Below are 24,084 nucleotides of genomic sequence, written 5' to 3' on the forward strand. Positions count from 1 at the left end.
CTATCTTATCACCACGTGACCAGTATCATTGTTGCTCGACGCAAGAAAATGCGGGTTCGCCGATGCCTGGTAGACACGCTGGAAACCGACCCTTCATAACGCCCTTTTTCTTTTCCCGCCGCCCGCCAATCACCACCGCATTGCAGAATGATGAATAAATCTCTCGCTTACCTAAAATACTTACTTCCCGGATCACGCGTAGTCGGCTTGCCTATTTAAACTACCTTCCCCCTCCATTTAGTCATTTTCCTATTTTTCCCCCCTCTCTTATTCTCAACGCCAACCATCAAAGCGCGGCGTTTTTCATCGTTTTACCAACAACACAGACGTCGATCCATCTACATTTTTAATACTTTCAATTCTTCATATTTGAAACTATGTCTGGACGTAAGTATCAATGTCTTTTTGTGTGTTATTGTTGCTATATACCCCTCGTCTATTTGTTGTCGGCGTGGTGAAGTTCCTAAAATAAGAACTGGTGATGCCCCTGTCAGCACGTGATTCATGCCTCAGGCATGAACTGCGTCCCACCTTTCCCAATTAGGAAAGGCCGTTCACCTTTGCGCATCTTAACACAACCTCCAACCACCCTCAACTCCCCATACTCCCCTCCTATTCACACTGTCTTATATTCTACCCCGCATCTCAAACTATACTACCCTCACACAATTCCTCGAACAAAAACTAACAAATCAAAACAGGCGGCAAAGGCGGAAAAGGTCTCGGCAAAGGCGGCGCCAAGCGCCACCGCAAGATCTTGCGTGACAACATCCAGGGAATCACCAAGCCCGCTATCCGCCGTCTCGCCCGTCGTGGCGGTGTCAAGCGTATCTCCGCGATGATCTACGAGGAGACCCGCGGTGTGCTCAAGTCCTTCCTTGAGTCCGTCATCCGTGACGCCGTCACCTACACCGAGCACGCTAAGCGTAAGACCGTCACCTCCCTCGACGTCGTCTACGCCCTTAAGCGCCAGGGCCGTACCCTCTACGGTTTCGGTGGTTAGATTTGTCTTGCGACTTTCATCGTCTTAAGCGACTTTGCCACTCTCTGTGTGTGAGGTGGCGGTCGGAGGCTTTTCTTACTTAATGTGCTACGGTGTGATGGGTGTCTTTTTTTTGCGTCAAATGGTTATGGGGTTTAGGGAATTTATTCGGGTTTGCTCTTTTATCCTCCGTGGTTGGGAATTTGATTTCCGTGCTTGGTGGACGATGTGTCCTTCAATAGTTAACCAGTGGCCGATAGACTCTCGGGTTGGCTCTTATGGAGTTCAATACAACGTTTGCTATCAGTTATATGTGTTTATTTACGTAGTTTTGTATCTTGTATCCTACCAATTGTATACTTGGCTATGTATGCTGTCTTGAATGAATGACATCAGCTAATGGCAATACATGGATCGAAGGCGGTCGGTGAACGGGAAGGCGCATATAACCGTGCGCCTTCCCGTAACAGCGTCCTCCGGTAACAGCGCCCTTCCGTAACAGCGGAGAAACCTCCGCAACTCCATTCCTTTCAGCCTAGAGCTCCCTATATTCTATAAGATACTCCATTTCCCCTTCTTCTTTACAAACTCAACTCAAGCTCTTATGTGGAATGTCTGTTAGCATCCCAATCATTAGAAGTATGTCTTCATCTACGGTAAAAGCAAGATTTTTCTGCCCCCATGAGACTGCCCATCATGCTGCGACCATCCTCGGATTCCCATCCAAAGTCTCCATCGCCTCAGCCTACTACGAAAGCGCATGTGTCGATATCGCGAGTTTGGCCTCTGTAATTTCCGTCCATGAACCAGTTCGACTATATGCACGACCGGAAGATGTCCAGAAAGCAAAGTCAATGGTCAGCCAAGCTATTACAAAATATCCGAGCAACACCGCGAACATTTCGGTCATCCCATTCCTCACAAATCACCTTTGGGTCCGCGATACGGGACCCGTCTATGTACGCGGCGTTGGCGAATCCATCCACCAACGTTTTGCAATCAACTTCCGTTTCTGTGAATGGGGAAGAAAAAATGACATCGGCGACCACGACCGCGCTTCGGATGGGCTTGATTGGCCTGTGATGACGTCTGAACAGATCGAAGAAAATGGTACTTTTGCCCGCAGGGTTATCGAATATGATGTTCTCCCGTCTCCGGTGACTCTAGTGGAATCACAGGTCCGTCTAGAAGGCGGTGCACTAGCTGTGGATGGCGAAGGGACACTTCTCGCCACTGAAAGTAGTATCGTCAACGAAAATCGCAACCCGGGTCTTTCGAAGGCAGCGATTGAGACAGAGCTCTATCGTCTGTTGGGTGTTGAGAAAATTATTTGGTTCCCCGGCAGAAAGAATCTAGATGTTACTGATGTGCATATTGACGCTGAAGTCAACTTTGTCCGGCCCGGAGTTGTTGTCCTCTCGCGACCCCATTCTAGTGTGCCTAAGGCATGGATGGAGGTTTATGAGGAGATCCGAGACATTCTGGGGAAGTCGGTCGATGCGAAGGGTCGTCCTTTCGAGGTACACATAGTAGATGAGCCGAACCCCAAAATCTTCGGGGTCTTGTCATACGATGAACCGGCGACTAACTATGTGAATTTTTATTTCGTCAATGGGGGGCTTATTCTTCCTCAATTCGGCGATAGTCGGCGAGATCAAGAGGCCTTGGTGCTGTTTCAGAAGCTGTGCCCTGATCGCGTGGTTCAGCCAGTGTTTTTGTCTGCGCTTCCATTGGCTGGAGGTGTGATTCACTGCGCAACTCAGCCAGTACTTTCTGTGGATGAATGAATGTCGATAGATATTTTGAAATAATGAGATAATATCAAGATATATGAACACACTGGGTGGATGTTAAATAAGATAGATAGTACCTAGGTAGATCAACCCAAAGAGGAAATTCAATACGCGGATCCACCGGCTATGGGGAAATCGTGGAGAGAGCGGGGAAATCGGCCGATCTCACCGGGTCACCTCGCTGCATTCATAAACATCTCCAACATCTTAATCTTCAAAAAGCCGAGACTGCACCAGACTACCCCCTCGTTATATGTTCTTGATTCTACTCGCCCATTCGCGCTAACATTATGGCGAAGGCTTGCGACCACTGGGACTTGAATAAAGAGAAAGAGAGCGGTACTGCAAGTGCTAGTCCGACATGCATCAGATGTAATCATATGAAAATTGGCTCCACTGCTCGTCGCACTAAGCGCGTGAGACACCTCTCTTCTGCCGAAGTCTTTCCGCATGGGAATTTGCGGGTTTCCACCATGGTGTCGCGACATCGTGCCCAGTCCAAGGAAAGCGAGAGCCATGTCTCATCCTCCTCGTCTAGTCTACGCTCATATTCAAGCTCACCTCCCGGAAATAACGAAGCTTGGACGCCGGAAAGTACCGAGGTCATGATATTATCACCAGAGAAATTACTCGCCGCCCCCACCGACTTCCAAACGACATCAGATGCATTGCGCACCGTTATGAATCTGGAACAATTCTCCGCCATACATTCACCATTCGCATTTGGAGATAGTTTCTTCCCAACATCCCAAAAGACCATTTATGTTATTTTGCAACTATCCGCCCCGATCCTGACCGAAGGATACCTGGCCTTTCTAGGCCTGATGACAAATTACCAAAAGTCCCCTGTTATACGCCGAAGCGAGCCCGATATACTCAAGGCTGCGAAAGGACTGCAATGTCTGAGAAGTGTGAAAATCTCACACGACTACGACGCAGCCTGCGCTCTCTTCCTGGGCCAGACTATGTACGTGTTCAACGTACTCACGACACCACACTCCAGCACAGCCCACGCTATCGTTCGGAGCGCCCTCATCTCAGCCAAACCATGGCTTCCCAGATTGGTGCAAGCCCCTATCATGGACACAATAACCATGACGCCGATTCTAGTCGACACCGTCGAGTGTCTGGTGCACCGTGAGATCCCTATAATACGACTCGATCCTCAGCCTCGCGTCCTCGTCGATCGCTATCTTGGTCTCTGTGCCACACTTCTCCCTCATCTCTACGATATCTGCGTGTGCAGCAATACCTTGAAGAGGGAAGGTCCTGCTGTCGGATCTGAATTACACTCAGTTATGCACGACCAACTGGATGAAATAGAAGAGAAGATCCGACGCTGGCGACCTCAAACCCCTTCCGGACTATTCGATAGTTACGGCCAGCATGCAGTTCTTGCAATGGTGACACACGCAAATGTGTATCGTCTAGCTGCGTTATTGATCCTCCACCGGCTGCGATATCCGCTCGGAATTGAGGACGGCGCAGCATGGAAACTTGCAAATGGGATATTTTCTGAATTGTCGTTCTTTGCCAAATCGGCTCTCAATGGTAATGAAGTTACTGCGTTCCCAGTGGTGTTTCCTTTGGCGATGGCCATGTTTGAGATACATGGACCCGGAGAAGATTTGGTAGAACGCTTGGCGTCGTTTACAATCCAAGGTGTGTGTTTAGCTCGGCTTCAAGAGTTTGTGAAGTTGGCTAGGGCGACGAGGGAGTCGGGATATGAGGGCATTTGGTTTGATTTGGTTGATACGAATCTTCGTGTTGCGGTGCCACCATAACGCTGAATCAGTCTCCGTAACAATGCTTTTTATGTATAGTATTTATTTCAGGGTGGTGAGATGGCGCGGTGTTATGATCTTGCCAGCTTGTCCGTTCTCCCATTGAACAATCATTATTATATATCCGAACATGAGGGTTTAGCCAGTAATTCCAAGACATGCTCCTTTCTTCTACCTTGAATATTTTAACACAGGGCTATCTAATAGTTGTCGTGGCAAGCTTGAAAGCCTCCCCGAACCAAATTCCTCAATTAGCTACCTTAAAATCCCTTCATGCTGAAAACCAAGCCTTCATTACTTAGATGCCTCAGCGGGAGAAGGGGGAACGTAATCTGATTAATCGGACGCTATTCCCCTCAAAGCCTCCCACTCATGCTCTAACATAGACAAATTGACAATATCATGCCAAGCACGGCGATGGTACAACGCCTCACGACTGCGACCTTCCTCCACAAATCCAAGTTTCCTGTAAAGCTTCAATGCGTTCGGGTTGTACGAAAAAGTGCTTATAGAGACTCTGTGCAGTCCAGCATGTTGAAAAGCCCAGTCCAGCGCCCAGTTGATAGCTTCTCCGCCGTATCCCTTTCCCCGGAACCCGTCCGCAAGTGAGATTCCTATCATTGCATTGCGATGATGAGTGTCGTTTGGTCCAGTCAGGCTGAAAAGGCTCATGTGACCAATTGGGACTGGCTTGGAATTTTGAGCAGGTCGATCCGAGTTTTGGGTCTCAGTCGAGGAGGAGGCCGTTTCTGTTTCGGGGGGATTCTGAGGAGGGAGACAGATAACCACTCCTAGAATGGCGTCTTGAAGTAGTTTTATAAACTCCCCTGCGGAATTTTTGTGAGACGGGCGCGGGAGACGTCCCGTGCTCAGGGTTTGAATTATAGGTTCGTTCATAAGACCGTGGAAGAATGCAATGTCTTCTTCGGAGTTCTCTGGGGCTCGGTAGATGAGCCGGCTGGACTTGGAAAGGTCCCCGAGGGCTTGGGTTGATGCCATATTGGAAATACCAAGTCTGTCCAATTTCTGTCCGATTTATGGGGGATCTCTGGGGAATTGTCGATAGCTTTATAGAAACGTCTATGGATGAGCGGGAAATATCCCACTTGGTTCTAACCAGTTAGCTTCCAATACTGAGGCCGGGATAAGCACTATTAGCCTTCAAATTTGAAGCTAACCCCTAGAGGGTAATCTCGGGGTCCCGATTAGGTCGGAATGTCCTGTGACTATAAATTGGTGAAGTATGTTGTATATATTACCTTATTGTCTTTCCTCTTCTCCTCTTTTCTTTTCTCTGTCCGCTATTATATAGGGAGAAATACCCTCTTTATAATATGCTCTATCGGTGATGAATATATATCATATCCTATAAATTTATTCTAAGAATCAGATTAAGGATATTAATAACCTTACCTACTCGGTAGAAGATAATAGTAGATATATATCTATCCCTAGGCTGCGCCAAAACCCACAAAACCCAAAATCCAACCCAATCCAACCCAACCTAACCCACTGTTGGGTTAGGTTTTCGTTATATATTCTAACGTTATAATGACTATTAAGAAAGGATTAAAAATTAAGAATTTAGAAAAGATTACGAAAAATTTAAGAAAAAAAGAATGCAACGACGGCTGCATGATTCGAACATGCGCCCGCGAACGGAATTGATTTCTAGCTGTTGGAATTGTTAGTGAATGTTTTGGTGGGTTTGTTTTGGAGAGAAACGTACTCAATCGCCTTAGACCACTCGGCCAAACCGCCATTTGATGAAGATTGTGGTCTATAATGCACCCTACGAACCAGAAGTCCGTTGATACCGAAGATCATGTCGAGTATTGGTATGCCCGTACATATCATCGAACAGGCCAAAACGGGTCCGAGACATTCCAAGGTTGTGCTGGTTATATCTGACAAAGCAGGATTTAAATAGAACGATGAGTCCAATTCTTCTGTTGAATGGCCTCCTAGCACAATGTATTTCAAGCGCGGTTATGTACTTCATTAACAAGACAAGAAACCGATCGTAAAATAAATGCTTAAATATGTAAACGCCACAGTATGTATTAGCCCTGCAATCAATCGTGATGTGGCCCACGATCCTTCTCCCAAAACCAATGATAAAGGCTCTTCCACTCGGCTGCTTCATCCTCAACATAATCACCGACCAGCTCAGCCGTCTCATTGAGTTCATCAGAAGCTGACGAAGCGGGGACCTTCAGACCCGAAGAGGCATCAATTCCTGTACGCGCACTTCCAGCAGCATCAGCAGCGCCTGCGAACTTTGATGTCATATCAACGGCGTTACCGCTAGAATTAGCGCTCAGCAGCCCCTCGGCTCCATCCCTTGTTCTCTCCGCTAGATCCCGAGCTCCTTCACGTGCGATCTCTGTATACTCCTCTGCCTGTTCACGGGCACGCTGGATAAGTTCGTCGGGCGAGGGATATCGACGTGCTAACAGGAGAAGGAGGTAGTAGCTCTTGACTATAAAAGCGTACACTGCGTCTTTTGCGAGCATTGTAAAGCCGTGCGAGAAGAACCCTTTTAGTACTTCGCCATGAAGGCCGGCGTAGAGTCCTGGTATACCCTCTGTGCGGGCGATGGTGGCAACTGTGGAAAGAATCTCGGGAGTGAGAGAGGCGAGAAGGGAGGTCTTAGTCTTATATGCAGTCCCAGACTTGGACTTAGAGTCCGAGCTCATTACCTGAGCTCTGGTTTTTGCAAGGGAGAATGGGTATGTGATTGACGAGGCAGCGACCTTGCTTAGAGCTGCTAAGAGGAACGTCAAAGCCGGAGGGGGCTTGTCGCGCTTCGAGCGTGGGAGAAGTGTCCGTTTGAGGAACTCATTTAGGAAGAACGTGAGAGATGGATTCAGAGTGAGTATCAGGGTGGCCGAGTATCCAGACCAAAAGCCTAGTATACCCTTCTCAGCGCGGATGCGACCTGCAATGTCACTTGTTGACAAGTTCCTCGCATTTCCACCCTTGCGTGCTGCGGATGTCTGCTTGCGCGCGACGACATTCGATAGTGGCGTGGTGAATAGCTTGGCAAACGAGCCAGCTAAAACACCAACGGCAAGTTCGTCGAGTATTGGTAAGACAATATTTTTGCTCTTGGCGGCTCGCTCTACACCTACATGGGCGACTATCCTCTTCTGGCGGATGGCACTATATGCAAGGAAGAAAAGGAACGAATCTGCGACAGTCTTCCAGGTATCCTGCGCTAGACCGGGATAGAAGCCGGCGATGCCTTGCTGCGCATATATCTTGCGGGCAGCATCCACCACACTGGTATATACTTCGTCTGGATTCGCGTCGTCGTCGGATTTCTTGCTCGAGTCGCTGTCTTTCTGTTTCTGAGTCTGAGTCTGCAGACGAGCGACGATGACATTGAGCGGGTAGACGACCACATTGGAGATGGCTGCGCCCACTGCACCAGCAGTTGCATTCCCTAGGGCTGGGAGGGCTGGGCCACGGAGGGCAGCAGATTTCCAGTCCCGCGGGTCGTGGGCTTCGTAGCGGTAGGAGGGGTGGTAGACATCCTTAATTGCGGGAGCATGTTATTATGGTCCAGTGTATTGTGGGAATGCGGATGGGGATGTGTAAGGAAACAGGAACCAAATGGTCTTCAGGAGGACACACCAGTTGAGACTCGTAGGATAGCTTGAATTCAGCCATGGCTCTGCTCGTTGGGAAATTTGGTGTTATGATCCGGATCAGACCCCTCAACCTCTGGTGTCCGTTCCAGGCAGAATATTCATGAGTAAGATATTTCAAAGACGGTTTGAAATGATGAGACTTACAGAGATAATAGAAAGATTCTCAATCAACTACGAGCGTGATCTCCTTTGATCAAAAGGCCGAGGTCCACTGGGGTCATGTGGATTACGTCATGTAGATCATGTGGTCTGTGCACTTGAATTTCTACATAAAACAACATCGATGTGTACTGTACTCATACACAGTCACTGTACTCATACACACAGTTGGGAAGTGATCCCCCATCACAATACAAGTATCCTTCTCCCCCTGGGAATAATCCTTAGTAAAACATCCAGCGGAAATGCGAGTCCGCTCGTTGAGTAAAAGGATGTGCCCACTGGATCTCGCCGTCAAACCCCCAGTCAATCTTCTTTTCCGGGCATGTTCCTTTTGCCTTACCGGTAACCCAAGATCTGATGTAATCGGCGGAATTTTCAATCGTCGTTAACTTCACTCCAACCTGGTTTGTGGCCTTGGAGAGCGCCTCAAACACAAACGCGCCTCTGTCCTCAAAAGGGGCCTCTATAATGATCTCATTGAGGCGTTTCAATGGGCATTCCGACAAAATGGGCATTGTACGGGTCCGGAGAATTTCGCACAACTTATCACTCATGAGGATAAACTCGAGATCATCGTGAATTTGGAAGATGTGCAGCTCCTCAAGTGATTTGGGTAGCAGGTGGTACAAAGGCTTTGCACTGTTGTACACCCCGTCCTCGTCATATAACGACCGGTAACGGCCTTTAAAACGTGCCATTTTCTCCTTAGTCTGGACAAGATAGCCGGCGGATAGTCGGAGTCTCTTCAAATGAACAAGCCTCGAGAGGTCGAGAGGCTGAAGATACAATTCCTCTTTTATCCTTCGGTCACATCGATTGAATGATAGTTCAAGGCATGTCAGGGTCTTCGATGTGTGTTGAAGCGCGTGGGTCATCTCGGAGGCCTTCATGCTCCGACCCGCCCATCTTGTCCACCCGCGTTCGTAGATGAAGGTTTGCAACTTGTGGGTCTGCTTGAAGAGCCTTTCAAGGCTCTGACAGTCGAAGGTACACTCGCGAAGTTCGAGGTGAACGAGGCGATCGGTATTGACAAATCCAGGTCTCAACCACCGTACTGCGTTGGTCCATTTGGTGCCGAATACATGGGTTAAAGTGGGAATTTGAAGAAGCACCATTAGCCAATCAATGTCAGCCGAGGGCACGTCCCCCTTGATTTCCGCCTTCAGGTGAGTGAGTTTGGATAGTATAGGCGTAGAAAAGGCTAGAATGCTATTTCCATCGGTGTGTATCGGGCGTGCACCGGCGATACCCATCAGGACACGTTCAACCAGGTTCCAAGTTGAGACTTGAGGATTGGTATATGGGCTCACATGCTCCATTGAGATCTCGAGACGTTGTAGGGAAGGCAGGTAACCCAGAAGAACGGCCAGTAACGCATCAGACCGGGGTACCTCGGGCTCAAGTGCTCTGCGCAATACCACCTTCAGGGCTAGATATAATGGTAAATTCATACCAGCAGTCATGATCATCCCATGGTCTCGTGGATGGAGCCGTTGAAGACCAAGTTCTCTTCTCCCCGGTTGAATGCGACTCTGTCTGTCTTCGTGGCAGAGGTCGTGCAGATCAGTCAAATCCAGAGATTTCACAAGTCGCGCAATGTCGTGGTTGCGGAGGATCGTAAGAAGAAAGCGTTCAATCTGAACATTTGGTATAAAAGGATGAAAACGTGTAATTAATTGTTGAAGAGGAAAATTAACTTACCGAACGACGATCTGCGGGAAATCTAAATCTAGGCCAAGGTCGATAGTGACGGGGAGCTCCCAAAGATACATTGCCGTACAGTGTAGGCATCGCCATGTGATATAGCTCCCTGTTGCAGGCAGCCACACGGCTCAGTGTGAAGGAGTCAAGATCAAGCTGCTTAATGATAAGGAGCTTAATTTCTGCTGGGAGGGATTGGAAATCCGTCTTCGGGGTAGGAGGACGTGGATAAATGAGAGGAATAAAAACCATGGGCAAAAAGAAAGCCATGGTGGTGAAATCCGATTTCTAACTCTGGGTGGTGGATGAAGAGAAAGGATGAAGAGAAGAGGAAAAAAGAAGAGAAAGGATGGAGAGAAGAGAGAGGATGAAGGCGAGGAGAGTGCACTCCCTACACTGCCTGTCTCATTCATGGACATACCACATGGGCAGTCGCTTAGTCGCCATCACGATTGATTAGGTAGTCGCCACGGCAATTGCTTATATCGTCACAACATGATTAGTTGATTTTGGGCATTCATTATACTACACAGGGAAGAGACCACTGACACAAAATACTACAATTTGGGCTTGTTATGAGCACACCTCCACTCAACTCTTTCAGCGTGTGTTCAAACAGACGCCCGATTATGAGCAATTCACAAAGTAATCTGATATGAGAGTATTCAGGTTCGACAACCGTCACCCAGGCTTCACTCCCTTTATTGAATCTTCTTCCACTTGGAGAGGCGCCCCAGAATTGGTACACCAGACGAATGTGCATAGACAGACGCCCTGGTCGATTGCCGCGAAGAAGGATTTCGTCGAGTTCATGCAGATAATGTGCGCCCATGATGATAGTCCGCGCGTTGTCATTTATTCAAAATATGTGGCTATCGAGGAAGGATATACGCCATTATTGATCCCAAACTAGCTATATAAGATGATATGGATATGTTGCCATGGTCGGCTTCTACATCATATGGCAAAGGATCATCATGTATATGATTTCAAGTTTTCCTTTCGGGATCTCTGAATACACTCAGGCATTATGAAACGGGAACGACAGAGACAACAGGAGCAAAACTTATGCGTCTCCGTTTCGTGGGAGCCCTCTTTCTAAACTTGATATATCGTCCTCTTCCCAATCAGCCTTCCGTTCATAATTAGATGAATTTTCCGGGCCCGCTGAATGCGTCGGTTCGTATGTTATACCAGGCGCAATCTCCTGATGTGTTTGATCCACTGCTGCACGCTCCACCTCCCTATTTGGTATGCTCCCGTTGGTGAGGTCGCTGCGATGGGTAGTCGTACTGACACTAGAGAGGCGGCCCCAGTTGCTCAAGGTAGGACACAGCCTTTTTATTATCCTATACCTTCTCCCTTCTGCCCAGGGTAGTTGGGTGGATCTCTTGGCTTCTCTTGGCCTCTTCTCTGGACACAGGATTGAATTTTTCCGGGTCAAGGCATACAATATTGTATCGCACAGACCAGACAAGGCCATCATCGAGCCCGCGACGCAGAAGTATGTTGCACTAGGGGTATGGCCGGATGTAGACGCCATCCTTCCGACAGCGAGAGGCAACGTCAGCGTGATATACACGACCGGGTATAGCACCATGTAGTTGTTGACTCGTTTTAAGCGACGGAGACTATCGGTGTTGAAGCCCCCTAGTGTAACGCAGTCGGCAATTCTGCGCTGGAGGTGAATGAACATAATACCATGGAGCAGAAGCGTAAGAAATTGTGCAGCGAAGATCCAGAAGTAGTGTGTCCACAGTCGCAACGCCGGGTGTTGAGTTGTTATCCAACACTAGAAAAAGAGATCAGCCATGTAATACAAAAAAAGGGTGTCAATGAATGGGGAACTTACCCATGCGACTGAAGGGGACCAGACGTAACGACCAACGGCCGCGATTGGAATGACGACCATCAACACGCCGAACATCCATAAACCGACTATCACGCCCACGAATTTCCGGTGGCCCAACTGGAAGTCCAACACGATATGTAAAAAGGTAAATGCGGAAATCGCAAATACAAACACCCCACTCATTGGATTTCCTGCCTGTAGCCAAATGCCTTGGATAAAACACGAGGCGTCGGATGCATGGACGGAGTTGGTGGCAATCCACCGTAGACTGACAATGAACCCCAGGCCCTGTATTAAATCTGCAATTGCCAGGTTGTATACAAGGACGATATATTGATTGTATCCGACGTAGCTTCGATAATATCTGCGCCAAAAAATGAACCGATAAGTGAGGAAAAATAGCACTGAACAGATCGCCACTAGCGATACGGAGGCAACGCATGAAACTGCAATCAGCCCATTTCGCAGTGTTGGAGGTAACGGGTCGATCGCATTTGCCCCGACATGTGAGGTCGCTGGATTAAATTGTGATGGTTCATTGCGAGACTGGAGGTGTCGGCCGTTCGAGAGCAGCCACTTCATATAATTTGACATGGCAATCGTTGGTCGTGATTAGGAACCAAAGAGCTTTTGACTCAACAAATGGATCCAGCACGATATAAATACACATACCCCACTTGAGATATCTCGTTAGTTATAGCTGGGTCCTCTAGTCTGTGAATGCATGAAATGCTACGTTATGATCCACCGTATAGGAACATGAGCTAACTCTTTAAGGCGACATCTGGGGTATAAGTTTGGTATTAAGCTTATTTAGGCATGGTATCAGTGGGGCATATGGGGAATGGGCCAATTGAATGTACACCCTGAAGGGCGGTGAGTATTAGCTTCAAGAGAAACACAAATGAAGTCATCATAGATCCTGCAAAGGGACTTATTTCTGCTTTTACGTCATCTTTTATTTTGCTAACTTAAGTCCCAGTCGATACCCAATACATGTGACTGTTTTATCTCTTAGTGTATGTATTCACATCTTTCCGGAACTGGACATCCCATACTTGAACGCAAGAAGTTCCATGGACTTTTCGGTAACAACAAAGTCCTTATCCGTCTCCTTTTTCTCACAAACATACACGTCACGAAGCTGCAGCTTGAGCTCCCCACTGACCCGGACAGTTTGGCGATGGTTTGCGGACAATGTCCATCATTTGAGCAGGAATCCGAAGGTCCATGCTTCCGTCAGGCCGTGAATTCCTTCCACACTGTTCGATGGTAGTTCGGTCACGAGCATGGACAGTCAATGTAATCGCGACCGTGACTCGGTCGTTGAACTCTTTGAACCAACATTTCATACTTTGCAGGAGTTTTAGTCGTGGTTCAAGACCACGCTACTTCGCCAACCAAACTTGGCCAGTCTTGGAGTTTTCCGCTTGACGGATCGATCAGTGTCCAGGACATGGCTCCTCTCTTGGTTATTGTCTCTCCGCTGAAACCAGCTCGCCCGTATCCACTATGGAGGTATGGTCGAACCTGTGCCAGGCACGGAAAATCTGATTCAGCGCTCTGACAGCCACTGCGTGGGTAGGCGATACCACTTCTACAATAGTGGACTGTGGGGCATGGTTGTAAACCTCTGATTATAGCACAGGGAGTTTCTCTTCGGAATTAACGAAGCATTCATTGTAGGAACGTTTATCAACATCCATGATGAAACAAGGATTGGATGTGCCTCCAGATGATTCACGCTCATAACTGTCGATCTTTTGCTTCAGAGCCCTAACCCATTCGTCGATTCCCCTATGGTTGTACTTGTATCTTGTTGTGGAAGAAAGAACATTCTCAAAAAAACATCATTTTGATAGAGCCATATAGATGGAAGGGCTGCCAGGGGTGACTAGCTAAATATGTAAGTATGAGTCATGACGACGCATGTATCTTTTGGTAGTCTTTTGATAGTCTTTTGATAGTCTCTTGATAATCTTTGTTGTTCTTTTGGTCGTTATACTATATAGTATCATTTATGTTACTGAGATACCGCCTTCCATATCCGGAACCAGGGGGTCATCTCCAAAAAGAATCGCCAAGCCATGACGTCAACCCCCACACTTTGTCAACATCGGGGTACGCGCTAGGCCAACGTCCGCTGGCCAGATGGTAAGCAATACCAAGCTTCTCCCTCATCAGTGTATTTTCGCCGATAACTGTTGAAGATGAGCCATGGATCACAAATGCCAGGACAATTGGACGATGAGAGCCATGATCTCATCCAGACCCCAGAGGAGCTTGGTCCCCTTCATGCACTGAGCCCGAGACCGGCCAACACTCAATGGAAGGCATCATCGCGGGCAGTAGATGAGACTCTGGCTAAGGGTCTGTCCAATGAAGATTTATGGATGTTGATCCGACGATTTAACAAGGTTAGTGTGATCTTCATTATTGAGATTAATCGCTGACATATGACCCAGCAAATCTACCATGTGAAAGCGGTTCATGATACCGCTGCTCTGAACTTGGATCTTAATCGCACAGAAAACGAGCAGTTTCCACCCGAAAAGCTGCGTATGACACTAGAGAGGTTTTATATCTCCGTGGTTGTCGGAGTGACCGAGTTTTTCCGCCATATCACTCGCCTGCGCTCGTGGAAGGAACCGGCGAGAACGACAATATTCTGCGCGGTATGTGGATCACGACCAGCCGGTTCTGTATAATATATTAATTTTTTTGACAGGGGTATTTCGTGGCTTGGGCCATGGATCTCTTGGTTCCAACCATTTTGGGCATTGTCGTAGCTCTGATAATGGTCCCGCCTGTTCGGATATTACTATTCCCGGGTTTGGCAAATACAGACAGTTCAAATGGAAGTAATCATCCGGGGGAACAAGTTCAATCCGAGGATAGTCTCACGGGCGCACCAGAAAATCACAAGGGTGAAGCCGCTGAACAAGAAGCCAAGAATATGGTTGACAGCTTTGCTACTGTTGCTATGGAGAGTGCAGCTGCCAAATACGGTCAAACAGTCACAGAAGACGCCCCCGACAGACCTGCGCTCATTGAAAGCTTAGAAGCTGCCGAGGCTGCAGCCGGAACCCCGACCGGTGATTCCCTTGAGGACAAGACCAAGAAGCCCATGAAGAAGAAGGTATCACACGCGGCTGATAATGTCATGCGTATTCTGAGCGATATTACTGATATTTATGAGAAATTTGCCAAGTGAGTTTATTTTGGAAGGATATATGAGCACACGATATTAACGATATGACAGCATCCTTTCTCCAACACCACCGTTCCTTTTAGTTACATCTAGACTCCGACTTGCGAGCATCTTTACCTTGGTGTCTGTTATTGTACCTTTCACATCTAGTTATTGGATCATCAAGCTCGTTGGCTTCGCACTTGGACTGGGCTTCTTCGGGGACCCAATCTTTACCTACACCCTTGATCTGTTGAACGATAAGGTACCGAACTGGAAAGATCATCTCGATTTGCAGAAGTATGATGTAACTCCTTTCTTTCTAGTCGTTTATTGCGTTGTTGACTTGAGACATAGAACACTTTTGGCTGGCGTTCCCACAAACGCGCAGCTCACTTTGACCCTGCTTCGAATCGGCGAGATTAATTCTTCGCCACTACCACCCGCCCCATCATTCGATGACAACGAGCCGGTATGGCCCATTCGCCGCAAAAAGTCACAGGCAGCTAGCTCTACAGACGTCAGCAGGCAGGGATCATCTGTGGACCTGGGCCTCCAGTCGACGGACTCCACCACATCGCTCCCGGAAACAAAGGTGCCGAAGAAGAGATTCGTATTCAAGCTCTTCAAGTTCTTTCGCCGCACAATTGCTACGGCCATCAAGGGCCACATTGCCTTTGACCGAGCCATGGCCATTGCAGGGTCAGCACATACCAAGAATCTGATTAGCATGCTGCAAAATGGACACTTTGCCGCAACGCCTTTCGGGCCCTTGAAGTTCGATGCGAAGTTCGAACGCAAGAGAGGCGCGGCGGTCATTGACTCGTCGAAGGAGCCTCCTATCTTGTATTTCACGACATATCAATCCGCTGGACTGGATGATCTATGCATCGAAAGTAGGAAGAAAGGAACTGTTTTGTTCCAGATTCCTGTCACAGAAATCAAAGAGCTGAAGAAGACGGAGGGACTTGGGTGGAAGGGAAAATTGATTGTTGAACTGACGGCTGGGAGCAAGGAGGCTGCAGATGGACTGGTTGTTAGTGGTGATGAGGTGGGCCAGACTTATCATCTTACTGGTATGAGGTCACGGAATCAATTGTTCAATCGGTTGGTTGCTATTGATGCGCAGTTTTGGGAGAGTCGTTGATACATGTAAGTGTTTGAATCCGTGGTACATATTACATCTAGCCTATTTAGAGTCTACTCTCAACCCTGGAGTCTACCTACACACGTTGGAATGTACGTAGAATGGCGAACAAAATATATAGTTGTTTATTCAACCCGAGTAAACGAGAGACTTTTATAGGAACTTCGGTAACTGCTGCCCTTGTAATACAGCCAGGAACTCGTCTCGGTCTATAATTTATTCCGATATAGATTAGCACAACCGAAAGAGTGAAGAAAATCAGTCCCCGAAGGAATGGGGCAGACTAACCTTCACTTGTTTGAAAAGAAATCGACATGGCACCCTCTTTGTTTTTGGCACTGGAGTTCTTAGGGCTCCGAGCCATGACATTCATCATATCAAGTGCCATACCACGCAAGTATGGAAGACGAGGAAGGGTGATGCGGGTATTGTCTTTTGAGAAATCGATGAACTCGGATGGAAGAGACATGGTAAGCCACTTGTCCGGCACGGAATCATCCCATCGTGCCGCAAGCTGGAAAGCCGTTCCTCGACGCCATAGTTGGATATCGGCTCTGCGCTTCCCTGACACTTGGAACCCAAAGAGCGAATTGCTTTTCGGTGAAAGGGACTGGATACGTCTGGAGTAGAGGAGTTCGTACAGAGGAGAGAGGGAGCTGAGGAATGTGCGGGCTACAAGGTTGTTGCCAAACTCAATGGTTGTCTGGCTGGTCTTTTTGTCGCAGTGAGAGAATGTGACAGGGCTTTCTGGGTGGTAGAGCTGGTCAACGTGCGTCGAAATGTAGTCTGTGCAGTAGATGCGGGGGAAATGGATACTGAATGAGGAGTGGTCGTATATATAGTCCGCGTCACGATAAATATAGTACAAGTCTGAGTATCTCCATGATGAACGAGTTTGGAATACTAGCACAGCTTTGTATTGCTTGTGCTCAGTGCCGGCATCAATCACATTGTAGGTGAGACCGGAGCTATTGGGCTGAGACCAGGAAAACTCCGGAGAGAAGTTCATTTCTAGGACGGCTTTTTCAAACTCTTCCGCCTTTTGAGGTGAGTGGAACTGCAGACCGACGCCAATATTTGGCGCAGTGTCATCGTACACGTAGGAGTGCAAGGTGTTGTAATTGCCGTCAGTCTTGTCAGATCGCGCCTGGCATGTATCGGACCATTGCAAGACCACCTGGCGGGACATGTTTCCTCGGTTAATCTGAGCTCCACTAAGAGGCATGAACAATTCCATCGTTCCTGGAGACTTCTCGGCAGCAGAGGAAGTGATCACCATGCGTCGGATAGACCGCCAGGCTTCCCCAAAAGACCTTTCCAGAATGCGCATCTCGCAGGATTTCACCACGATAGGAGGGTTCATTGATTTCATAGTCGGCGTATTCAGCTGCTCGAACATATCCACCGAGGTGTTGAAAATAACGCTCTCGGTAAATTCGGTTGCATCAATTGGTTCTCTTTGCCACACGGCATCAAAGTAGGTTTTCGGGATATTGATGAATTGTGCGAGATCTGCATCAAACTGAAATGATATCGAAACGCTCATATCCTCAAATTTGAATGGCACAGGTTCGGAGACTCGGGCACCAGGGAAGCCAGTTAAAGTGGCATTTGATAATTGGATAAGGGGCGGTAGGTCATCCAGTACGACTAGGATCATCGGTTAACTCCTTGAGAGGATATTGTAAGAATCGTCACTTACAGTCTCGTTCAAGACACAGAGTGCCACTTTGGTTGCAGAGAACAATTTTTGGTTCGCTTTCACCTTCCCGCGTTGCCAACAACAGCATATAGGGAGCACCCTTGGTGCGCATACGAGACTTTTTGCCCCCGATGCCGGCATTTACAAAGGCGCGATATAGGACCTTTTCCTGCTCGCTCCCTGCATCCTCTAGATCGACCGCAATCCAGCGCATATTATCCAAGCCAAGATCTAAATCGATGGCGCCATCCCAGATTTCCTCCGGCTGCATGGGCTCCCAGATGGCAAGGTTTTGGGTGTGTAGACTCGACGGTTCGGGAATGTCGACGGAAGTATATTGAGAAAGCTCCTCATTGATGGCCTATATTGAATTAGCCACAGGCTGGAGTAGCGATACAAAGGCACCGACCTCAGAAAGCTCGACAATTGACTTGCGATCCTCATCAAGCAAAGGGAAAAAAGAGGCCTCTTCCTCCAGAACGATATCGTACAGAATATATGAAGCCTTGAGGAGGTCATGATACGCTTGGTGACTAGTCGATCTGGATTCCATGGAGGGACTCAAACTGCCACGGGCACTGACATGGTGATGTCTGTTGCAATTTGCCAAAGTCGCGCGTGCCTTGATAAAATGTTAATAAATATTGTGTCCTGTTGGTTTTACACGGATAGCTCGCCTTCAACAACCACCAAGTCGCCATTCGGAGCCAATCCCTTGTAGTTAGCCTTGTGATCTGCAATCCGTCATTCACAGATGCCTCAAATATTTTCAAAGTTTCCGCGGTTGGTTTATGTAGTTGGTTCTGCGGCTCAAAACGTATGGGCCTTGAGATATGCTCCTGGTGCCGAACATCATGAAGATGTTTCATAGCGGATGTCACGGACTCAATAACGTGAGGATGGACGTAGTCAGAATCCGAGTAGGATCGACTGTGATGTACAACTTGCTTCTCCGCCAGGTCAGAATCGTTCGCCCGTATTCCACCATCAAGTGTCCGACCATCAATCAAGCCGCCAAAAAGGAGCTGCTCACTGCTCATCCGTGTGTAATTCATTCGGCCCCTAGTAGGTAGAAATGGTGATGTGTTCAAGGATAACCAAGAAGTCGACGAAGTAGTGTCGAAGAGCGAATCATCGGATTGAGTTATCGCCGATTCGGAGGATGTGGATGTATGTTTGACATTGCTGCTACTACCGACGGAGCTCCTGTTATTAGCCAACTCCGACATTCTGGTACGGACTTCCTGGATTATATCGATTTCGCATTCCTCTTCGTTATTAGCTGGTAGCTCCACCACACCCCGGGCTGGGCTCATCGGTGAGACAACAGAGTCTGTATCCCGAACAGGTGATGCCCCTCTGCTGAGAACAATCTTTTCATCCTCTCCCATCGCCAGAACTATTGGTTTCTCTATACGAGCAAGCGAGGCACTAAATTAATCAGACCGTGAGCCCGAGTTTGGGACAAGCAAAACAAACTCACTGTCCTATAGAGCTCATGCATAGACTCAGATTGGAAGTTTGCACCATGATCTTGGATCTGGTATCTTCAATCTGCGTTCGTTGTGTCGTCCATTTGATCTTTTGCCAGAACCCCTTTCCATCGCCAGTTTCAGATCCTTTTAGCCTGACAAGGAGCTCTTTCAATCGCTGTAGGGTTGCAAGACAAGTGCCGAGGGTTCGTTCGAACGTCTGCTTGCGATCATTATCCATCTTCTCGAAGAAGGATTCGTTGGATTTCACATAGTGGGCAAGGGCCTTTAATGTTTCTTGTAACGAGCCCAGCTCAATTATTAGCTTTTGGAACCCTGTAGGTGCATCCTTTGCGATGATCTGACATTGGTTGTATAGGTCGCATGTCACCTTGGCAAGGGCAGGTATCTCGATCATACTGAGAGTTGAAGGCATTCTTGACAACAAAATGGACTGTCACCAAGACTCAATAGTTTAATTAAGAACAAACAAGAAGCTGCGAGGGGCGCAATCTTCCCCACAGTAATGATCCACAGGACCGGGTAAACAGAATGCCTTTCAACGAGGCTAAACTGGGGTAAGCAGTAGAATATAACAAATTGTTGCCCAAAGACAAGCAGAAGACCGCTTAGCCATTATAGTAATAGCTGTGAAAGAGACAGCCTCGAAGGATAACCCGCCAAGCATTCCGAGCCAACACGGGGATCGGGGGTTGATTCGACTTATTCGATGGATGCACCCAACCACAGGTACTTCTTTCAAGGTAGTCATTCGATCGACATATTCATTGGTCAAACTGAATCAATGGTATGAATGGGTATCGGTGGAGAATGCAGACGGCCTTTCCCAAACGCATGTTTCTTTGATAATGCGCCACTAGGCTGTGTGTGTGCTGCAGGCAAACAAAGAATCGTAGAAAAAGTGGCGTCGGGTGACTCCTAGTTAAACGGGAACTATGCAAAAGGTTCAGAGGCTAGAGAATTATTAATTCTTTTTCCCCCTATATTAGGGGTTTTCATCTTAGGCCGGATGTGAAGTCAAACGCATATAAATAGCCCACTTCTTCCGTGCATTTGACTGTCAAGAAGGTGGTTCAAGAAGAGTCGAACATGACAACTTGCAGTAAGCCAGGATACTACACTGCCTGTTCCAAGTGACACAAGGGGAAAAGACCCGGGAAATGAAAGCTGAAAATGAAGATATAAACTACTCCCTGAACTTCTTATAGAAAATGCCCTCATCCACGACCCACTTTATGCCTGAGGCACCAACTTTTGATCGTCGCGACAGCTCAGCCCCTAATCTTTTTTTATTTTTTCTTTTCTTTCCTATCAGACACCCCATCTAGCTCTCAGATTGATTCCAAAAAGCATGAAACACATCTAAATAGTGTCCATTCTACCAGGCCGAGATATCTATAAGCTCGCTCCTCATAACCCTGCTCTACGATCTCGAAATAACCAAATCCACCATGGAGTCCACCGCTTCCTTCACTCTGGACGCCACGACAGTCCTATGTATCGTATTTTCGCTTTCTATGATGCCAATTGCGTATCTATTGAGCAAGACACTTGTCCCAGCTCACAGGACACGCGATCGCGTCCTCTTTTTCTGGCACGCGTATGACGCGCTCACCCACATCTTCATCGAAGGCTCCTGGCTCTACGAATGCTTCTTCAGCTACATCCCTATCGCTGAAAATCACAGCGTGGAACCCTTCTTCCTCAATGATCCGAGCCGTTTGTACGGTCCCGCCTACGGAACTGGACCTAGCTCGCGTCTGTGGCAGGAATACGCTAAGGCTGATCGCCGCTGGGCTGGCGCCGATTTGACTGTCGTCTCGCTAGAGTTATTGACCGTCTTCCTTGGCGGACCGACAGCGATATACATCTGCTACCTGCTGTGCCGGTCGTCCAATGAGAAGATCAGCGCCAATTCCCGTGGTGGTGTTAAGGCGACGCTGTGGCTGGTTTCAACTATGCTTGCTACGGCTGAGTTGTACGGTGGATTCATGACTTTTGCACCGGAGTGGCTGACGGGAAGCTCTCAGCTCGCTACGGAGGATCCGGTTTACCTTTGGCTTTACTTGTTCTTCTTCAACACCCTCTGGGTCTTTGTCCCTCTGTGGGTGTTGTGGGAGGCGGCGAAAGAGCTACGCGGTGCCTTTGTGGCGGCCGAGCCTCAAGATGGAAAGAAGGTCCAGTAAGCTCAGTCTGAGAGCGGGCGTTATGGAACGTTTCAATAAACTTACGGCTGAAACATTTTCTTTTCTTTTCGGAAATCTTGATTGGTTGGTATCCATCAGGTACAAAATAAGGCTGGCAAAATGTCGCCGTGTCGGACTGTGATAGCTTAGATTGTTATAAAATCCCCATTTTCTCCCAAGCATTACCAGCCGCTGATAGCAGTAAATAATGTTCACATTGCTTGTTGCATGGCATTTAAACACAAGAATGCTGTTATTCATCAACACAACTAAGAGACTTCATCTAAGGCGTCATATGCTGCTCGGGGTCATTCCTGGCCACTATTGCCATCCCATATGAAATGCTAGTCTTCGCTCAAGGTAGTACAAGAACAGTTGGCCTTAAGCGGCCTTGCCGTGTCTTTTTAGATGTCCCTCTAGGTATATGAAGACGTTTAAAAAAAAAATCTTAATTTGCGTAAGACCCTTTGATATATATATATCCAGGCCTTATTGTATGATTTGGGACCTGGAACAAAGAATAGCTTCCAAGGTTATCACCGAGACTTGAAAGTCCTACTCTAACTTGACGCAGACGATCTAATAATTACAAGATAAACTAGAGAGTTGTTTACTTGACCTATGATATTTCTAAAAGACTGTCTAGAGTTAGTCATAGTTTCCCAACCTTGGAAACTATGTACCCCTACGAGTCGGTGTCGTGGTCAGCCCTAAATTGCGTTTGGAATTTCCCACATTTCGTACTGTTTTGTTGTTTAATCGACCTCTGTAATCTTTTTCCAAAAGAGAAATAATACAGGTCTGGACGAAAAAGAAAGAGCAAAAAAAGAAATCTCTCCCTCGGGGAATCGAACCCCGGTCTCCCGCGCTTATCGGTGTTAATGACAAGCGGAAATCATCACCACTAGACCAAGGAAGATGTGATGGTCGAGTTACTGCTCGACCACTTGGCTGGTTGATGAAAGTACTCACCCATATGGGCTACATAAACCACAATTAATTGGAACTACTTTGGGGGTGTTCCTTTCCACCATTTAAAAAGAAAGGAACAAGCAAGAAGCAACCTTAGAAAAAGCAAGAAAAAAAAATTAAGCAAGGTACATTAAACGGAAAGATATGCCACACCCCGACGTTAATCTAGGACCTCTGATCCACGGGATCGTACTGGCAACCTCTTACGAGGTGACAGAGACCGAATGGCTCGTCTGCCGATGGACTTCAGCCACTCCCGCCCATGGCGGCGGACATCCTCATCTTGGCGAGCTCGCTGCTGGTTGAAATCTTTCAAGTCCTGTACAAAGTGACCTATCGCGGTGATAATGGCCATGGTTTCATCGTCGGCCTTGTTGGCTTCCACAAGGGCAGCGATTAGGTATGATTGAGGCCGATAGAAGAACGGACCTTGATCCTCACAAGGGAGGAGGGTAAAGCGGTCGCAAAGGGCTTTACGAATGCTATCGTGTCGCTGCTCCCAACTTAGATCTGTCCCTTTCATAGCGCGTCTCCAGGCGAAACAGTTCCAGAGGATACATATCCTCCCACTAGGCATAGGAAGCTTGAACATGCTAATAATGTAGTCCGTAAGAAGACCCATCTCCCAGCGAAAGCGGATCGTTGCCGCGAAGATTGGGGCTCGCTCCTTAAACTCATCTAGCTCGTAATACGCCCTCAAAGTTCCACCAAACCCTACCATCTGCCCTCGATCCCAGTCTCCCGGACACGTCTGATAGAAAGCCGTGCCATAACTTTAACCCGCCCGTGTGTAATATTATCTGCCATTTCGTTGATAACATTTTGCCCACTAGCAGTGCTCGCGGGGTCAGCCTCTCGGAAGGTAGGGTTGTCTGGGTGGGTGTTTCGTAGGTCACGACTCACAAATACCGGACCAGTGTAGGGGTGGGAGGCGAGCTTTTTCCATCGGCGTTCGAAGTCTGCGAGGGAGACTCTGGTTCGTCCTATCCAGGAAAAAACCCAATGATCATCCTAATTTTAACTTCTCTTTTAACTAGTTATACGACACTACCCTATAAAGATTCACCTACCCCTAAACTAGCGGTCAAGAGATCTGCCAATCTTCTTCAGATTCAATTCACTTTAGATTCACTTTAGATTAAGTTCAGATTAAGTTCAGATTAAGATAGTAAGATAGTAAGAAATCAAGAGTTAAGCCTTCAGAGTTCGGAGTATAAAGAGCTCAGTTTTAAAAAAATAATGTAGTATTCATTTATAAAAATACTATATAAAGTACTACGCTAATTGTATAACTATAGATTCAACATGGTACTATGGATCTAAAGTATTGCCTGGCAATATGAACCAATGAGAGAGAGAGAGTTATGTGTCGGGTGGCATACTTAGTCGCCCGTATATTTGGTCAACTTGCGGGTGAACTGCAGTATTTCGTTACAGAGATGAACGACTACAAAAAAGTATTCA

The 24,084-nt window shown here is 47.6% G+C and overlaps 12 protein-coding genes across 12 annotated transcripts; 5 read left to right on the plus strand and 7 right to left on the minus strand.

The window, feature by feature from the left end:
* Window positions 1–377: 377 nt before the first annotated feature.
* On the plus strand, window positions 378–1,003 carry N7516_003811 (histone H4; the record flags this gene model as incomplete). Its single annotated transcript, XM_057216531.1, has 2 exons — window positions 378–387; window positions 702–1,003. 2 exons carry the CDS (start codon window positions 378–380, stop codon window positions 1,001–1,003), a joined length of 312 nt encoding a protein of 103 aa, XP_057078414.1.
* A 620-nt stretch (window positions 1,004–1,623) lies between these two features.
* N7516_003812 (agmatine deiminase family protein) lies at window positions 1,624–2,769 on the plus strand (the record flags this gene model as incomplete). Its single annotated transcript, XM_057216532.1, has 1 exon — window positions 1,624–2,769. The coding sequence occupies one exon, from the start codon at window positions 1,624–1,626 to the stop codon at window positions 2,767–2,769; it is 1,146 nt and encodes a 381-aa protein (XP_057078415.1).
* Window positions 2,770–3,065: 296 nt separating this feature from the next.
* Window positions 3,066–4,559, plus strand: N7516_003813 (uncharacterized protein; the record flags this gene model as incomplete). Its single annotated transcript, XM_057216533.1, has 1 exon — window positions 3,066–4,559. The coding sequence occupies one exon, from the start codon at window positions 3,066–3,068 to the stop codon at window positions 4,557–4,559; it is 1,494 nt and encodes a 497-aa protein (XP_057078416.1).
* A 336-nt stretch (window positions 4,560–4,895) lies between these two features.
* Window positions 4,896–5,558, minus strand: N7516_003814 (GNAT family N-acetyltransferase; the record flags this gene model as incomplete). The annotated part of the gene is made up of 1 exon (XM_057216534.1): window positions 4,896–5,558. One exon carries the CDS (start codon window positions 5,556–5,558, stop codon window positions 4,896–4,898), a length of 663 nt encoding a protein of 220 aa, XP_057078417.1.
* A 1,076-nt stretch (window positions 5,559–6,634) lies between these two features.
* N7516_003815 (putative mitochondrial carrier protein) lies at window positions 6,635–8,234 on the minus strand (the record flags this gene model as incomplete). Its single annotated transcript, XM_057216535.1, has 2 exons — window positions 6,635–8,098; window positions 8,199–8,234. 2 exons carry the CDS (start codon window positions 8,232–8,234, stop codon window positions 6,635–6,637), a joined length of 1,500 nt encoding a protein of 499 aa, XP_057078418.1.
* A 364-nt stretch (window positions 8,235–8,598) lies between these two features.
* On the minus strand, window positions 8,599–9,696 carry N7516_003816 (uncharacterized protein; the record flags this gene model as incomplete). Its single annotated transcript, XM_057216536.1, has 1 exon — window positions 8,599–9,696. The coding sequence occupies one exon, from the start codon at window positions 9,694–9,696 to the stop codon at window positions 8,599–8,601; it is 1,098 nt and encodes a 365-aa protein (XP_057078419.1).
* A 1,448-nt stretch (window positions 9,697–11,144) lies between these two features.
* Window positions 11,145–12,524, minus strand: N7516_003817 (uncharacterized protein; the record flags this gene model as incomplete). The annotated part of the gene is made up of 2 exons (XM_057216537.1): window positions 11,145–11,870; window positions 11,931–12,524. 2 exons carry the CDS (start codon window positions 12,522–12,524, stop codon window positions 11,145–11,147), a joined length of 1,320 nt encoding a protein of 439 aa, XP_057078420.1.
* A 542-nt stretch (window positions 12,525–13,066) lies between these two features.
* On the minus strand, window positions 13,067–13,282 carry N7516_003818 (uncharacterized protein; the record flags this gene model as incomplete). Its single annotated transcript, XM_057216538.1, has 1 exon — window positions 13,067–13,282. One exon carries the CDS (start codon window positions 13,280–13,282, stop codon window positions 13,067–13,069), a length of 216 nt encoding a protein of 71 aa, XP_057078421.1.
* An 858-nt stretch (window positions 13,283–14,140) lies between these two features.
* On the plus strand, window positions 14,141–16,267 carry N7516_003819 (uncharacterized protein; the record flags this gene model as incomplete). The annotated part of the gene is made up of 5 exons (XM_057216539.1): window positions 14,141–14,347; window positions 14,396–14,605; window positions 14,659–15,140; window positions 15,193–15,420; window positions 15,478–16,267. The coding sequence occupies 5 exons, from the start codon at window positions 14,141–14,143 to the stop codon at window positions 16,265–16,267; spliced, it is 1,917 nt and encodes a 638-aa protein (XP_057078422.1).
* Window positions 16,268–16,550: 283 nt separating this feature from the next.
* On the minus strand, window positions 16,551–19,877 carry N7516_003820 (uncharacterized protein; the record flags this gene model as incomplete). The annotated part of the gene is made up of 6 exons (XM_057216540.1): window positions 16,551–17,917; window positions 17,970–18,330; window positions 18,379–18,494; window positions 18,553–18,591; window positions 18,634–19,400; window positions 19,453–19,877. The coding sequence occupies 6 exons, from the start codon at window positions 19,875–19,877 to the stop codon at window positions 16,551–16,553; spliced, it is 3,075 nt and encodes a 1,024-aa protein (XP_057078423.1).
* A 1,036-nt stretch (window positions 19,878–20,913) lies between these two features.
* N7516_003821 (EXPERA domain-containing protein) lies at window positions 20,914–21,648 on the plus strand (the record flags this gene model as incomplete). Its single annotated transcript, XM_057216541.1, has 1 exon — window positions 20,914–21,648. One exon carries the CDS (start codon window positions 20,914–20,916, stop codon window positions 21,646–21,648), a length of 735 nt encoding a protein of 244 aa, XP_057078424.1.
* Window positions 21,649–22,780: 1,132 nt separating this feature from the next.
* On the minus strand, window positions 22,781–23,341 carry N7516_003822 (uncharacterized protein; the record flags this gene model as incomplete). The annotated part of the gene is made up of 1 exon (XM_057216542.1): window positions 22,781–23,341. The coding sequence occupies one exon, from the start codon at window positions 23,339–23,341 to the stop codon at window positions 22,781–22,783; it is 561 nt and encodes a 186-aa protein (XP_057078425.1).
* Window positions 23,342–24,084: the final 743 nt, after the last annotated feature.

The sequence above is a fragment of the Penicillium verrucosum genome (assembly GCF_028828655.1).
Source record: "Penicillium verrucosum strain IBT 35672 chromosome Unknown utg000001l_segment0_segment0, whole genome shotgun sequence".
NCBI classification, from domain to species: Eukaryota; Fungi; Ascomycota; class Eurotiomycetes; order Eurotiales; family Aspergillaceae; genus Penicillium; species Penicillium verrucosum.